Below are 16341 nucleotides of genomic sequence, written 5' to 3'. Positions count from 1 at the left end.
TACTTATACGTATATTGAAGATTCTTCTTTAACAAAAATACATTCAATTCAGTGTCACCAGTCTCACGTAACCAAAGCTGGAAAATTTGTTGATAATTAGATATCCTTAAATGACTTGTCATGTGTAATAGTATTGTGGATACGTTTTATAGATATAAGTATAAATCGCTGTATGTTGTTGAGTTAAAACTTAAGAGTCCCTCGAAAAGTCTAAAATTATTCGGAATCGAGTTGAATTCAGAGTCACAGCAGTATTTATGAATAAATATTATAATTTTTGATCATGTAACAGCCCAATTAGTAGCCAAATAAATATAAAATCACTACAGGTGGTTAATAAATAAAAAAGGATTAAAAAAATATGATTAAAAAATATCATTTGTGATGTTTGTTTAATACTTGTTCATTTTACGACTTTAATTTTGTGGACAACCGAATGACAAACAATGAATATCCGCCAATAATTAATCTGAAATCAAATCTGATGATGAATTTAACTTAGTCAAACGCATTTAGCCACTGATCTACCGCGATCGGGATAATACCTAGTGTTTCTTCCTTTCCTACTTAAACTAGGTTGCTTTTTGACAGAGGCTGATGGAGCTACGCATTTCAAAGTAGAGTTATTTACACGTTTCCACATAGCGTACAAATTCGATGCCGAAACCCTGTGTGCAGTAATAACATTGCGAAACACACAAGGGTCTAGCTTTCTGGAGACAAAGCTGAACCCTGGATGATTGGTTGGCCGTAATTTGGCGCGCCTCGCGCAAATTCCAGTCAGGTAAACGTCCTCCAAATATATCAATTGTGTATCCAATGCAGTCGCATACAGCTTGGAAGCCACATCTAGACTCATTACATATCCAGTACCAGAAAGATAGTTCGGATACATTTTTTCGGCATACATATACTTTGGCATGAACCTGTTTGGTGACATAGTAAATTGTACTTGTGATCTGCAGTGGTACTCTTGAATGTGTGTCAAGGAGGAAAATAATTTTATTACTTAATTTTTGTTACGCTCAATAACAGGTTCCGCAATAGAACTGGTCAATTTCATTCAAAACTTCTGACATACTCTAAAGATTGTTCTATTTTTCTGAATATTCTCTCAAAACATGCAAATCGTATTTTCAACTACTGCATAGTTTAAAAATATTTTACACCTAATGTAACCTAGATGTCCAAAGAAATATGAGTGTACACAATGTAATATCTTGACCCATGGGCTGCGAAATTTTTATTGTATATTGATATCACTGAAAATAAAACTGGAAAATTAGTTCTCGACAGATCACCCTGTCCAATGTAGATTTTCGGATATTTCATGCCTACCATCAGTCAAACTGTCATACAGATAAGCGAATATCGCGATGTACATGAATTTGTATTTATAGCAACAAAATCACAGCGATGAAATGAGTATATATGACTGAAGATACACAGAGTGAATTGTTAACGGCATGAAATGAAAGCTTCGTCATCTATAGGTTATAGGTGTTGTAGCTTTTACAGTCATATTGCCTTGAAGATCTAGATTACTTTGGGTGTAAAATACTTGAAAAATACAAGGTAGTTGTAAAAAATGTATGTTGTGAGAAAAATTTCTAAAAATACAATGTATTTTAGAAGACATCAAGGACGAGTTTTGCAATACCTTTTTTTCTCGCTAAAAAAATGCCCATTCGGTGGGTCACTAAAATACAAATCTTTTTATTTTAACCGGAGTGTGTGCCAAAATTTTCTTGTGGATATCGGCCAGTCCTGTTACGTGTCCTTGCCTTGTCAATCTAACAAATGCTTACCACTTGTTCTTCGAATCAGTGATAGGTTTGGCACGGCAAATGAGAGATCCCATCAGAGCTCCATTGGCCTTAGGTCTCGCTTGCAAGAGTCTTATTAATACTGGTACATTGACAAACATATCATCGTCAGTTTTCATTAGATATTTTGCCTGACCACAGTTCAACGTAACCCATTTCAACATCATGATCGATTTTATTGTTAAATTATTATAGGAGTCTTGAAATTTTTCCTGGATTATATCTTTATATTGTAAGCTTTCATTTTCTATATTCTCCTGAAACGAAAAATTCAAGGCATATTGGTATTAATATTCATTGGAACAGATATGTTTATCATACGGGAATACAGTGATTATAGTGATACGAATATACTGTTTCATTTTTCAAAGATATAAAAGACATTCACGAATAGATACCAGGTTAAAATTTTAGAATTTCTATGAAACTGACCAACTTACACAACTGCTTTGTCAGGTATCTATGAGGAAAACTTTTTGTATCCCTGAATCTAGAAGAATAAATGAACAGCATAAAAGATCCCAAATAGGAAAATTAAAGCTCAACTTACATTTAAAGTATCGTTGCTGCTTTCTCCCACAAGAAATGCTACTTCTACTGTTGCGTTATAATTCTCTAGAATAGTTTTGTTTGCCCACGTATCCCTTATAGCATCTCGCGCTTTCTGATTCGATACTGATGAGCAAACAACTATGATTAGAATTGGCGGAGTGACGCAGATTCCAACCGGAGAAATTATTGTGGTATTACTTTCTGGCTGTACGTAGATACGTACGTCTCTTGTGGTATTGTCAGCCCAGCCCGAAAGTTGAGCTAAAATATAATCCCTATTATCAATATTAGAAACTATTAATAAATATTGTTTGTTAAAAATATTGAGAAAATTTATAGCCCAACACTGCGTTGTGTAACCCAAAATATTTCGCTTCAAATTGAGTGATATTTTTCTACCAAAAGTGAGTTTTAATACATACAATGCCAGTTTTGTACAGACATGTAGTATTATGATTGTATTAACATTTGAAAACAGTCAAGGTGAATTCTGAGATCATTGCCTAATGATTGTAAACAGTTTTAACTCTGCTCTGGTATGTAAGCTTTCTCTAAAAATTAACATGCTTGTATTAAAAACAACATTAATATTTTACGTTATGAATGTGGCCAGTCGTTGAAGAGTCGAGGGCACCGTTCGGATGAGTGAATTATAGACAGCAATGATTAATTAGATTATGTTTTTATTTCAAAGTGATTCAAGCTCGAAAAAATGACTGTTAAAAATGAAACTTCTGATAAATAGAATGCGAGTTTTTATGAGAAATAGACGAAGTATCTGCGAATCTGCGAATCTTTTTTAAATGCACTTCATGCCAAGCTATATTCCCTTTGCAATTTCATTCAGCAACACAAGATTCGCATTCTTAACACAAAGATCAACTTTGGTACAAGCTCTGAATTGCAGGAAATAAAAAACTAATTATCTTCCTACTTAGAATTGACAAATGACTAGAAGCTATTAGCTCAGTTAACTAAACTCCAGAATGTCAGTACGGTAGCGATTAGAAAGTGAGGATTGCGAGGAATTGTTCATGTGTTTTTTCGACCTTATCCAATATATGTGAATGTAGATTCTCGGTGTCTTAGGTCTAAATGAAAAACTGTCAATTACTTGACATTGCGGCCCTTTGAGGAGGGCCCTTCTCAGAAGCTAATAATATATTTATAAAGATATAAATTATACAGGAAAAGATTAATATACAACCAGAAGAGAAAAAAGAAAGTAAGGCAAGAAAAAAAAAATGACGAGCCTAATACTTATTTCAAATACATGACTTACCACCAAAAATCATAATAAACTTCCAAAATGTAAAATTATCAGAAAAGTAGAGAGACTGTTACGAAAAGTCAAGTCAGAAGAACAGCATAAAATTATCAATCTGTAACTGTAACGAGGTTATGAACAGTCATTTTCAAAAAAAATCAATATTACAACAGAGGAAAAAATCAGACAACCACTTACGATAAAACCACTATGAGGAATGATTGAAATCATAGATTTTTATCAAAATGGTGATGAAAATCCTTGTGTGTCAGTAGATTAGCCAACCACATGGTTGGTTAATTAATATTTATCGAGTAAAACAGTTTTTGTATAGTTCATTTATATAAGATTCAATGTTGTGAGAGGAATAATGCGTTCGACTCTATCGTTAAGTGAAAGAGTTTTCAATAGACCACTGCTACTCAGATCTGAGTGTTAGGTGACAATGAGTTTATGGCATATACCAAATGTCAGTGAAGGATAATAACTGCAGTGAACGAAGCGGAAGAATTGTTAATTAACAACAACAATTCATATTTATAACATAAGCGGTAAGTTGCATTATTTTGTTGTACCTTTAATTGCGAGTTCTGCCTCCTTGGATATTCACCTCATCAATTTCTTATAAAATGTAAACTTAATGATACAATGTGGGAAATTTTTATCGGAAATTCCGTACATCGATTTCCGTTTGGAATAGAAAAACACGCTTTCAAGTTCTTATCTACACAACACGACAACGGAATTGGTATTGATTTGGAATAATTCCGAATTAAATCTCTCGCCTGCTGTTTGTTGGCTTCACAGTCTATTTTGAAAACCGGATTTGATGAACTCGCGATGGTTGCGCGATCATAAACATGTATACTCAGTAGGGTACTAAATATTTTGTTGTAATGAGGCAGAAGTTAGTAGCGTTATTGTAACAATGCAATTTATAAAATATCGTTATTTTGCAAATTTTATAGGGTTGTCTGAAATTCAGTAAACCATAATAAAGCAAACCATACTGTTATATTCAGACACCTAAGTTCTTTGAAGTCAATTTATAATTGTGAAATGGTGATTTTTTTTGCAATGTTTCATCCAATTAACATTAATAACCCCAACCTCATTGTAACTACCCGTTAGAACATGTTGCGATAGACCGATAATAATTAGATGGAGTACAGTAAATGGGCTATTCAATTCTATAAATATTTATCTCTTCAATTAACACGCCTATCAGCGTTATTTCATAATATTTGTCAAGGACATGTTGTACGCGCAAAATATCTATGGTTGGTCTCTCATCACTTTTGTGACCTTTCATTTCAGAGTTTTTTTTTTATGCAACCTAGGTCACGCGATAAATCAAAAACCATGAAAATATTTGAAAGAGTGGCAGCAATTCTCCATAGTATTAAATAATATTTTCTGATTATTTCCTGATTTTTCACGCTAAAAATTTCAGTATTCCCTGACCTATTGCCAGTGTATCTACGAAATGCGGGGCAGCTTTTGTGACCACTGGAACCTTAAATTGTGTACCAGAAGGGCAGAACATGAAACTTGAACAGTATTACTCTCGAAAGCAAATTTGGTTGAATTCGGGAAAAACAATTACAGCTTCTAAATAATTGGGGGAAAGAACACGATGCATTTGCGATTCATTTCTCGGTGGACCAACGTAATTCCCTAACTTCCTGATTCTGCCGGTTTTCCCAAATTATTGCCACCCTGTTTTATCAACCTCTGAAATGCTTTTCACTTCAGAATATTTGCTCCAGATTTTCATAAACACTACTTGAGTTCAGTATTGGTCTTGATAAGAGACTCAAAAACAGAGGGATCATCAGCTTCGACAATTCTAATTTGTATGGCCTGTACTACACTGTAAATTAAGACCTGATCGATCTACCGCAAATAAAAACTCCAGTCATCCCTAATTTTGAATACCAATAATGAGTTTTTGATAAGTGAATGAACTGCAGTTTGCTATTCGAAGGTATAAAATAGTGGGATTGTGACTTAATATTGTATCATTCATTAGCATTCTTTTCAATTAAGCTCGATTAATCAAAACGTCACTTGAAAATTCATTTCGAATGGAGCAAAACATACTCAATCTACTGAAAAAGTAGATTTCTCTCCTTGTCCTTTTATGAATCCGTTCACAGTGTTCCCACGATTTTCGATTATAGTTAGTTATTTAATTTAAGCATGGATGAGTGAGCGAGTGAGTAGATGCATACCTACGGAGGTCACGGACTGCGAGCCCCCAGCAGGGCTCAGGATAGGAATCTCACCTAGGCCTTGGAGGGGCCCTTGGGCGGAGTGATAAACCGGGACGTACAACAGGGCCAGTAGTGTTAAAACCGCAGCAAAGACCAGGAACAAGCGTTTCAGAAATGTTGACCTCCCCTTTTTCGATCCATGGTTGTTTATGCTGCTTGCTGACGGCAACTTCAATGGCATCAAATATTCTCCGTCCATCTGCCTATCAAGAGCCCACTAAGAAATGGAATGATTAACATTTTATGAGTCAGAATGATAATTCTCGGTTTTACTTAACGTGGATATGTTATTCTAATAAAATTTTTCTCAGTGTTTTAGCCCAATAGACACCTTGATTTGGAATAAAGGAAACTATGAGTTCTTTTAAAGAAAGCAAAAGAAAAATACATGGTTCCTTCTACAAGATGACTTTGTTTCATAAAAGAAATCATATGAGAGAAATAGACAGTACAATCTATCTTACCCTTCTTTCAACACAATACATTATTTTCGTCTTGGTATTCCATTAACACAGACTAGAGCATCCTTCGATGTCCGGGTGTATTTGAAAGTAGAAACCAGACATAAGATTGAAGTTTCCCAAACTTTAAGTTTTTTCCAGAACCTGTAAGAGAACATCACGCTGAATTAGTAGGTGACAAACTTCTGAATAGCTAATTGCAAGTCTGAAATGAAAAGTCTTATCCGACGCAAAATGAGGTTCGGAGGCTATTACTAATGTTAACGTAGAACAGGGAATGAAACTTTTATTAATCGTTCAGGGTTATAGCTTGAAAGAATCTGCGAATATTAATCACATGCTCGCCACTGAAAATATAGTTTAGGGTAACGGGTCATAAAGACAGCAATAGTTTACTGTCCATTCGAATACATCTTTCATGACAAAACTAAATATGCAACGAAACCACGTCTGATCGTTCGGAGTGAAACGTGTGAAATTTCCTAATAATTTACTTACTCTCTAAACTTGTGTATTCTGTAAATTTAGCTATGCTTAGAAGAAAACAAACGGGTTAGCACCTGATCAAGCATCTCAGATTATTTCAGGATACCGCTACACAATTTTAAATTTCTTAATGTATACTGTCCATCTTCTAAAAAAGAAATAGAAATGGTAGATTTTGTTTTACACTGACTCTCAACTTATAAGGTATTTCCCATTAGATTTAACAGATGCTTGAATTTGGAATATGATTTTCCACAAAATTTTGGTATTTGTTAATGTATTTTACCTTTTGAAGTTTTTTTTTTTAAACACTTAATTAATATCGGTTCCTTCAAAGAAATTAACATTAATTTTCTCACCAACCTATCCAGAAGAGTTACTGGAAGAAACGTTGACATAACATAAACACTTAAATAAAAACCAGTTTTTTATAATTTTGGTAAACCTTGAAAAGAGTTAAGGGGGTCCTCTGGTTTGGCGCCCTGATTTTTGAGCATTTTTTGGGATTTTTTTGTAAAGACCAATGAAGAGATAGAACTTTGAACTTTTTACCATTTATTCATACATATTTCAAGAGTATACAGTTAAATTTTTAGATAAAAATATTCAGTAGAATTAAAGTGATAGTGGTCTGAAGATACCCGCCTAGACAAAAAGGACGCCCACTTCCTCCGTGATATCAGTTGATTTGTTTATCTGAAACAAAAAAACCCGGCAGGGTTTCAGTCTGTATACTTAAATACACCAAGTGGACTACGATCAAAAAAAAATTTTAAAAGTTGGATTTTTGACAGACTTCGGAACAAAAAAGTCCGAATTTTATGTATTTTTTGTCAACTTTTTGATACAAAAAAAAATAGAAATTTTCAAAATTTTGGGATGATAATATTCCACTCGATGCGTCTAGATGTACTGAGTAGACCCTATAAATTTGAAGTAAATCGGCCAAGCCGTTTTTGAGATATGATGGAGGAAAGTTTGAAAAACATGGTTTTGAGAAAAACGCGTTTAAAGTTTCAAGTACAGTTATAACTATAAAAATTCTAACTTACCACTAATCTGCGATGTCTGGTCCGTAAAGTACACCTTCCTCCTGCTCTTGGACGTCTTTCAAAGCAGATTTTTTAGCTTTTGCCTCAATTCTGGCTTTTTTAGTGACATCACTGATACGTTGCTCGGAGCGCGAGATCCGCTTTTCGTCACGTTTCTCAACGTAAGCATGTGCTTCGCGTTCTGTGGGGCATCCCATGATTGTAATTATTTTTAAAATCCCCTGGAACCCTTCGTTGAATATTATCACTGCCAGAAATGTTGCAATTTCAACGATTTTGGCACCAGAGTGAAGGTGTTTCAGGGCGAATGTCTAAATTAACGAATTGAGGGATTCGTTGTTGTTCTGCGTCTCGGATCCTAAACAACGGGTCGGCAGGTCATCGTTAGATAAATCTTCATACACAGGTTCAATTACTTTCCAAGACTTCGGGTAATAACGGTGGCTTGTCGTGATGGAATTTGTCGAGGTCACCCAGAGCTTCCGCCTTGCGCCACTTGCACCAGCTGTCTTTACTTTCCGGACAATATTGATGCTGAGGATTTTTATCTGATAAACTCTTATGGTAAAATGTCGCCCAAATTTCTTTTCTCATCTCCTCAATGGAATCTGGATGTCGTCGAATAGCTAGTCCGTAAAACTTAGTCATTTCTTTGATGACTTTATCAGTCAGTTTCCCTGCTCCTTTTCCGCCTATTCCTTTATTATCTTTACCCTTTTTGAGACGACGGAGTCTTGTTCCCATTCTTTTCTCGACGTGACCAACGCATTCTTTTTTCGTTACAGCAGTTTTTCCGTACGGTTTAGAATCCAAGATCCCTTTAAAAGTTTTACAATTCCCATCACCAATATATGTGAGGTATTTAACTTCATTTTTAACCAAAGATCTTGCAAACATCTGTACAATAGCACTAATTTCCATCTTTCCTGAACTTCCAGTATGATTAATGGTACATTTATCTACATGAGATTTATACCACATTACCATACCATATTGGAAATAGTGGAATATACTGTCGCAAACTCTAAAATACAATACCCAAAGTTTGAAGTAATAGGAACCTCCAGGTCCATGCTGCCTTGAAGTTTTTTAGTAGAAGCTGATGTATAAACTGTATCTTGTTGGCTTGTGAAACGGTTTCCAGCGAATTGTCGTTCTTTAGAACAACCAGGGTGAACATTATTTTCCGAACTTCCTTTTCTACCACTCATTTTTTAAATAAATAACTTTGAACCGATCACTTGTTTCAAAAAAAATTTTTCGTAGATGTTGTGCTCTCCGAAGTTAAACCAAGCCTAAAATAAGTTTCACTACATGAATAATTACACAAATACTTTCCTAAATTTGTTTCAACTTGTCTACACTTGTATAAATATTTATTTGTTCAGAAGAGTTTCAGGAATAAAGCCGACAGAGAACAATAGGCTCGACCTCCAAGCGTTCCGCTCAACGCTCCGAACACCTGTCCCTTCTAACTGCTGTATCTTTATAATGCTTCCAATATCGAAAAATCACTTTACCTCCACATTCTAGACACTTAAGGAAACGATTTATGTAAGGAAAAAAAAAAACAGATTTTTTGAAATCATTAAACCAGAGGACCCCCTTAAGTTTCCAAAATATGAGTGATTTGCCTCATTACGGTTTACTAAATTTCAAACAATCCTGTAGTTACAAAGTGATGTTTTTTTCTTAGAATGCATCGTTGCATCGTTAATACGTTACGAATTTCGATCTCAACTATACATCACATGACATTCTCAATACTTTCAAGTTTCTTTCAAAATCCTAGTCAATCCTAAAGTGGAACAAAATTTACATGTCAAAAACATCAGTATTTATCATATTATGATGTCGAACAGTAATTAGCAGATATGTAACTGTTATCGTTTCTGTAGTTTTCTGAAGCAAACACAGATTGTGGTATCTCAATTACAAAAAGCAGATAATTATCACTGCTAACGAAGTGATACACTTCATTGATCGCTATACAGAAGTTCGAGAGAACCAGTGACAACAAATTCAACACAACAAAAAATGTTTGTTGAAAGCGTATGGTTGTAATTGTTTTCTCGAATGTCTGCCATTAAACTTCTAGGTTGTATAACCGGAATAGTATAATTACTGCAAGTCGCATTTACTGCATCTGACACTTTGGTATGTACGGGTATTGGATACCCATGTACGATAGTACAGTACAATCTTGATTATCCAAATCAATTGGATCCAGATCTAAATCGAATTAAGAAAAGTTTGGATAATGGAACTATTATATTAGATGAAACGATACTACATGATAAAGAATATCCGAAACATAACTCACATATTTTTGTGTTACTTTTACACACATAACGTATGGCGTCAACACACGCCGCTCATTCTAACTACTTTTATGTGTTGGGTTGGTTAAAATATTGTTAATTTTAACATAAGATTGCGAATGGTTTTTCTCTGATATATTTTTTTCCCAATAGCATGTTTATTTATTCAACTATTTTAGCCCTTCTTTGTAACAACAGAATGTTTAAGTAAAGCAAGACATAGTTCGGATAATCGAGGTTCTACTGTACCTGCAGACGCTCGCGGCAAAATGTCTAATGGTGTGCATTAGAATCATTACAACAATCTATGTAATTATATGCTCATGCCAAAAGTAACGAAACTAAGAAAAACAAATGTTCATTGCTCAAATTATTTGATGCTGAAAATCAAAGTGCATTTTATACGTAAAATTCCACAAAAATTTTTGCCACTTCAAGAAAAATTTATCACAGTCTTTCTTGGTTCTAACCATGCGTTGTATGAATCTTACAAGGTAAAAAAGCAAAGAATATGGTAGTACCTTATTGAAATGAAAAAAAATTTGCATGCAAACTAATAAATTTTTTTTATTGCGAAGAGAAGCCTACTGCCTGTACAGTGAAAATATTATTACATATTTTTTTCCTTTTCACGATTAAATGAGATAGTACCAAGATGTAAGATTTAAACAGTGGAAAAGTATTAATTATTATTAGTTTTCATACGAATGACTCGCCTAAATACTACGCTGAAAACTGAACAGCCTGCTCCAGTAGCATTCTTGTTTTTCATATAATGTAAAAAGTAGTTTTATGATATCAAATCTAACCTTGACGCCGAACTTCGAATGTATTCAGTGTGCAATGGTGAAAATATTCTAATTTAAAAACTATAGTCTAAAAAATTCAACGGTTTTCTCGCGCTGCAGTTATGATTAAGTTCGTTGATGTTAGTTTAGCCAAGTTCAAATAGTTCCGAAATTTTCATTTCATCCTTAATTCTTTATTTTTCGTGTTGATTTCTTACGTTGACTGAAGAATATATTTCTTATTATTGCAAAGTAGTTACGTACATACCTAGCAGTACGAATTTTAATTTCAATATTTTTGTAGGTAATGATATTGTTGCTGATAGTCATTTGAATGTACAGTGTTATTTTGGTGGTTCCTAAGTTACAAAGTAAATTTTTGTTGGTACTTTCTACTTTAATGTATTTGGCGTAACATTTTTACACCTGAGGTGCTTTTTCAGGATATTCATTAACGACGGATTGTTGGATTCTGCGAATCGTACTTTTATTTACCTTCATTTGTTCGGCGTTTGTTCTGCAGTGTTATCAACATGGATCACCTGGCACTCGAAGAACTACCATTTGTCACCATTCACGAGCCACGGCCACCATTCGTATTACGATAACGTGGAGCGCAACGAGTACACACCTTGAATCAAGGAAATTTACTACTCCGTATCGTCAACTCCAATGAAATGTTTGGAGAATGTATGGTTCACTGTAACTAATCGTGATTGTAGCACGGGGTGTGCAAATTATAGATTCAACACGTGAAACAGTCTAGACTGCTAGCCTAACGGGGCTTTCCGTAACCGAAAATGGACGAAATAAATGGACGGTCGGTACGTAAAGACGACAAGAACTAATGTTACCATCACGTGTACTCACATGGATAATACAGTGTCGGATATTATTATGACCATGAAACGACAAGTAATTGAAACTCATTTCAGCAAAACCCAGCAATGATAATTAAAATCATATGGATATAGTGCATCGAAGAATGGATTCCAGTATTTTTCAAAATTGGGAAAATTTTCACCAAAAATCCAAATGGATTAGCTTTACGTTTTGGACCAAAAAACTTTTCGTCTCAGAATCGATTACAACGACCCTTTCGAGACTAATTGGGCCCCAAGGATTGCAAGACAGGTATTTGGAGCATCGTGGAACTAGCACCTGAAAAGATGCGAAGGAAATACGAAGAAATTTATGCGGGTATTATTCATTTTATTCCAGGTTACGTATGATAGTATCAATAAAATATGATAATCTCGTATCCAGCAGAGGTGCGTTGTACCTGTACGCAGGCCGAAACTTAAACTGCACTTAAAAACTACAATCATAACTATCTCATACGACATTAATTACATTCTGCTTAATGCTATGTATATCGCATTTGTTCCGTATACAGTAGTCAGACTTGTTATGTAGTGTTCGCTCATTGTATCACATTTTTTTTGTCTCGAACTCCAAACTATTGGAAATATTATACTAATTATAGCAATTAGAATTATATTACGATAATTATTGGTATATCTCATTACTAGCGTAATGGATTAGTATAACATATTATAATTATACAATTCGAAAACTTGGTAAAATAGTGTACACCACACCTGAACACTTGTATTAGGACTAAGGCTTATTAAATAAACTAAAACTAAAACCTTGTAGATATGAGTTTGTGATTTTTATCTTCCACCTTTCTGAAAAATCGTTGCCAATTTGATGTTTTTCAGTCGTCAGTTTTGATTCGCTGCTCGCAGCAAACCAAAACTATGCGTAAAGAATTCTTTTCGATAAATTACATCGATGTGGAGCATGAATGAATTGATTAAATTGATTCCCAAAATCCGCCAGAACTGGACTGAAGATGGCCGAACGGGTTAGCTTTGCATTTTTGAAATTCTCAGAACTCGGAAAGTTTTGGTCTCGGAATCGTTTTGTGGAACTCATCCCTGATTAATTGGACTTCCAGGAAGGTAGAAAACGCACCAAAAAGAGCTTAGCACCAACAGCAGGGAGATTACAAAGAAAATCTTTCGTTTTTCGGCTATCACTTTTCATCCGTTGCTCGCAGCGCATTGGGACTGCGCCCAATCGATTTCTCTCGCAAAATTACGTCGGAATGGTGCATGAAAGAATTTATTCCAGCACTTTTCAAAATCGCGAAAATTTTCGCCCAAAATGCAAAGGGGTTAGCCTTACTTTTTTCTTCATTTTTGAAGCTGAAAATTTTTGGTCTCAGATTCGATTCATATGACCATTTCCTGACTAATTCGACGCCCAGGAACTCAGAAGACGCAGCGAAAAGAGCGTGGGACCAACAGCAGGGAAATGACGATGAAAATTCTTCGTTTTTCAGCTGTAACTTTTTATCCGTTGCTTGCAGCGCATTGGGACTGCACCCAATCGATTCCTCTCGCAAAATTACGTCGGAATGGTGCATGAAAGAATTTATTCCAGCACTTTTCAAAATCGCGAAAATTTTCGCCCAAAATGCAAAGGGGTTAGCCTTACTTTTTTCTTCATTTTTGGAGCTGAAAATTTTTGGTCTCAGATTCGATTCATATGACCATTTCCTGACTAATTCGACGCCCAGGAACTCAGAAGACGCAGCGAAAAGAGCGTGGGACCAACAGCAGGGAAATGACGATGAAAATTCTTCGTTTTTCAGCTGTAACTTTTTATCCGTTGCTCGCAGCGCATTGTGACTGCGCCCAAACGATTCCTCTCGCAAAATTACGTCAGAATAGTGCATGAAAGAATTTTTCGAAGCACTTTTCAAAATCGCGAAAATTTTCGCCCAAAATGCAAAGGGGTTAGCCTTACTTTTTTCTTCATTTTTGGAGCTGAAAATTTTTGGTCTCAGATTCGATTCATATGACCATTTCCTGACTAATTCGACGCCCAGGAACTCAGAAGACGCAGCGAAAAGAGCGTGGGACCAACAGCAGGGAAATGACGATGAAAATTCTTCGTTTTTCAGCTGTAACTTTTTATCCGTTGCTCGCAGCGCATTGTGACTGCGCCCAAACGATTCCTCTCGCAAAATTACGTCAGAATAGTGCATGAAAGAATTTTTCGAAGCACTTTTCAAAATCGCGAAAATTTTCGCCCAAAATGCAAAGGGGTTAGCCTTACTTTTTTCTTCATTTTTGAAGCTGAAAATTTTTGGTCTCAGATTCGATTCATATGACCATTTCCTGACTAATTCGACGCCCAGGAACTCAGAAGACGCAGCGAAAAGAGCGTGGGACCAACAGCAGGGAAATGACGATGAAAATTCTTCGTTTTTCAGCTGTAACTTTTTATCCGTTGCTTGCAGCGCATTGGGACTGCACCCAATCGATTCCTCTCGCAAAATTACGTCGGAATGGTGCATGAAAGAATTTATTCCAGCACTTTTCAAAATCGCGAAAATTTTCGCCCAAAATGCAAAGGGGTTAGCCTTACTTTTTTCTTCATTTTTGAAGCTGAAAATTTTTGGTCTCAGATTCGATTCATATGACCATTTCCTGACTAATTCGACGCCCAGGAACTCAGAAGACGCAGCGAAAAGAGCGTGGGACCAACAGCAGGGAAATGACGATGAAAATTCTTCGTTTTTCAGCTGTAACTTTTTATCCGTTGCTCGCAGCGCATTGTGACTGCGCCCAAACGATTCCTCTCGCAAAATTACGTCAGAATAGTGCATGAAAGAATTTTTCGAAGCACTTTTCAAAATCGCGAAAATTTTCGCCCAAAATGCAAAGGGGTTAGCCTTACTTTTTTCTTCATTTTTGAAGCTGAAAATTTTTGGTCTCAGATTCGATTCATATGACCATTTCCTGACTAATTCGACGCCCAGGAACTCAGAAGACGCAGCGAAAAGAGCGTGGGACCAACAGCAGGGAAATGACGATGAAAATTCTTCGTTTTTCAGCTGTAACTTTTTATCCGTTGCTCGCAGCGCATTGTGACTGCGCCCAAACGATTCCTCTCGCAAAATTACGTCAGAATAGTGCATGAAAGAATTTTTCGAAGCACTTTTCAAAATCGCGAAAATTTTCGCCCAAAATGCAAAGGGGTTAGCCTTACTTTTTTCTTCATTTTTGGAGCTGAAAATTTTTGGTCTCAGATTCGATTCATATGACCATATCCTGACTAATTGGACCCCCAGGAACTCAGAAGACGCAGCGAAAAGAGCGTAGGACCAACAGCAGAGAAATGACGATGAAAATTCTTCGTTTTTCAGCTGTAACTTTCTATTCGTTGATCGCAGCGTGTTGGGGTGGCGCTCAATCAATTTCTCTCGCAAAATTACGTCGGAATAGTGCATGAAAGAATTTCTTCAAGCACTTTTCAAAATCGCGAAAATTTTCGCCCAAAATGCAAAGGGGTTAGCCTTACTTTTTTCTTCATTTTTGGAGCTGAAAATTTTTGGTCTCAGATTCGATTCATATGACCATTTCCTGACTAATTCGACGCCCAGGAACTCAGAAGACGCAGCGAAAAGAGCGTGGGACCAACAGCAGGGAAATGACGATGAAAATTCTTCGTTTTTCAGCTGTAACTTTTTATCCGTTGCTCGCAGCGCATTGTGACTGCGCCCAAACGATTCCTCTCGCAAAATTACGTCAGAATAGTGCATGAAAGAATTTTTCGAAGCACTTTTCAAAATCGCGAAAATTTTCGCCCAAAATGCAAAGGGGTTAGCCTTACTTTTTTCTTCATTTTTGAAGCTGAAAATTTTTGGTCTCAGATTCGATTCATATGACCATTTCCTGACTAATTCGACGCCCAGGAACTCAGAAGACGCAGCGAAAAGAGCGTGGGACCAACAGCAGGGAAATGACGATGAAAATTCTTCGTTTTTCAGCTGTAACTTTTTATCCGTTGCTTGCAGCGCATTGGGACTGCACCCAATCGATTCCTCTCGCAAAATTACGTCGGAATGGTGCATGAAAGAATTTATTCCAGCACTTTTCAAAATCGCGAAAATTTTCGCCCAAAATGCAAAGGGGTTAGCCTTACTTTTTTCTTCATTTTTGAAGCTGAAAATTTTTGGTCTCAGATTCGATTCATATGACCATTTCCTGACTAATTCGACGCCCAGGAACTCAGAAGACGCAGCGAAAAGAGCGTGGGACCAACAGCAGGGAAATGACGATGAAAATTCTTCGTTTTTCAGCTGTAACTTTTTATCCGTTGCTCGCAGCGCATTGTGACTGCGCCCAAACGATTCCTCTCGCAAAATTACGTCAGAATAGTGCATGAAAGAATTTTTCGAAGCACTTTTCAAAATCGCGAAAATTTTCGCCCAAAATGCAAAGGGGTTAGCCTTA

General features: G+C 36.0%; 1 protein-coding gene and 1 long non-coding RNA gene across 3 annotated transcripts; both read right to left on the bottom strand.

The window, feature by feature from the left end:
• Positions 1-93: 93 nt before the first annotated feature.
• On the bottom strand, positions 94-11706 carry LOC124296919 (beta-1,3-galactosyltransferase 1-like). 2 transcript variants are annotated; one of them, XM_046747354.1, is made up of 6 exons: positions 11525-11706; positions 6386-6526; positions 5880-6138; positions 2377-2639; positions 1809-2083; positions 94-926 (listed from the first exon to the last, which is right to left on the bottom strand). In XM_046747354.1, the coding sequence occupies exons 2-6, from the start codon at positions 6404-6406 to the stop codon at positions 503-505; spliced, it is 1242 nt and encodes a 413-aa protein (XP_046603310.1). In that variant the 5' UTR covers positions 6407-6526; positions 11525-11706; the 3' UTR covers positions 94-502. The 2 variants fall into 2 exon arrangements, with proteins under 2 accessions (XP_046603310.1, XP_046603311.1); XM_046747355.1 differs by having other exon boundaries at positions 5934-6138.
• On the bottom strand, positions 1149-1802 carry LOC124296920 (uncharacterized). Its single transcript, XR_006906478.1, has 2 exons — positions 1339-1802; positions 1149-1302 (listed from the first exon to the last, which is right to left on the bottom strand). It is a non-coding gene; the product is annotated as an uncharacterized LOC124296920 (long non-coding RNA).
• Positions 11707-16341: the final 4635 nt, after the last annotated feature.

Source organism: Neodiprion virginianus, chromosome 2 (assembly GCF_021901495.1).
Source record: "Neodiprion virginianus isolate iyNeoVirg1 chromosome 2, iyNeoVirg1.1, whole genome shotgun sequence".
NCBI classification, from domain to species: domain Eukaryota; kingdom Metazoa; phylum Arthropoda; class Insecta; order Hymenoptera; family Diprionidae; genus Neodiprion; species Neodiprion virginianus.
The sequence above is the reverse complement of the archived record's forward strand: the minus strand, read 5'-3'. Positions and strand labels throughout refer to the sequence as shown.

Excerpts from the sequence above, each read along its gene's own strand:
- LOC124296919 (XM_046747354.1), bottom strand. The coding sequence starts at position 6,406 with ATGTATTGTGTTGAAAGAAGG. Across the intron at positions 6,139-6,385 it reads TGTATTGTGTTGAAAGAAGG|TGGGCTCTTGATAGGCAGAT; the intron begins GTAAGATAGATT and ends TCCATTTCTTAG. Across the intron at positions 927-1,808 it reads ACTGATTCGAAGAACAAGTG|GTTCATGCCAAAGTATATGT; the intron begins GTAAGCATTTGT and ends GTCACCAAACAG.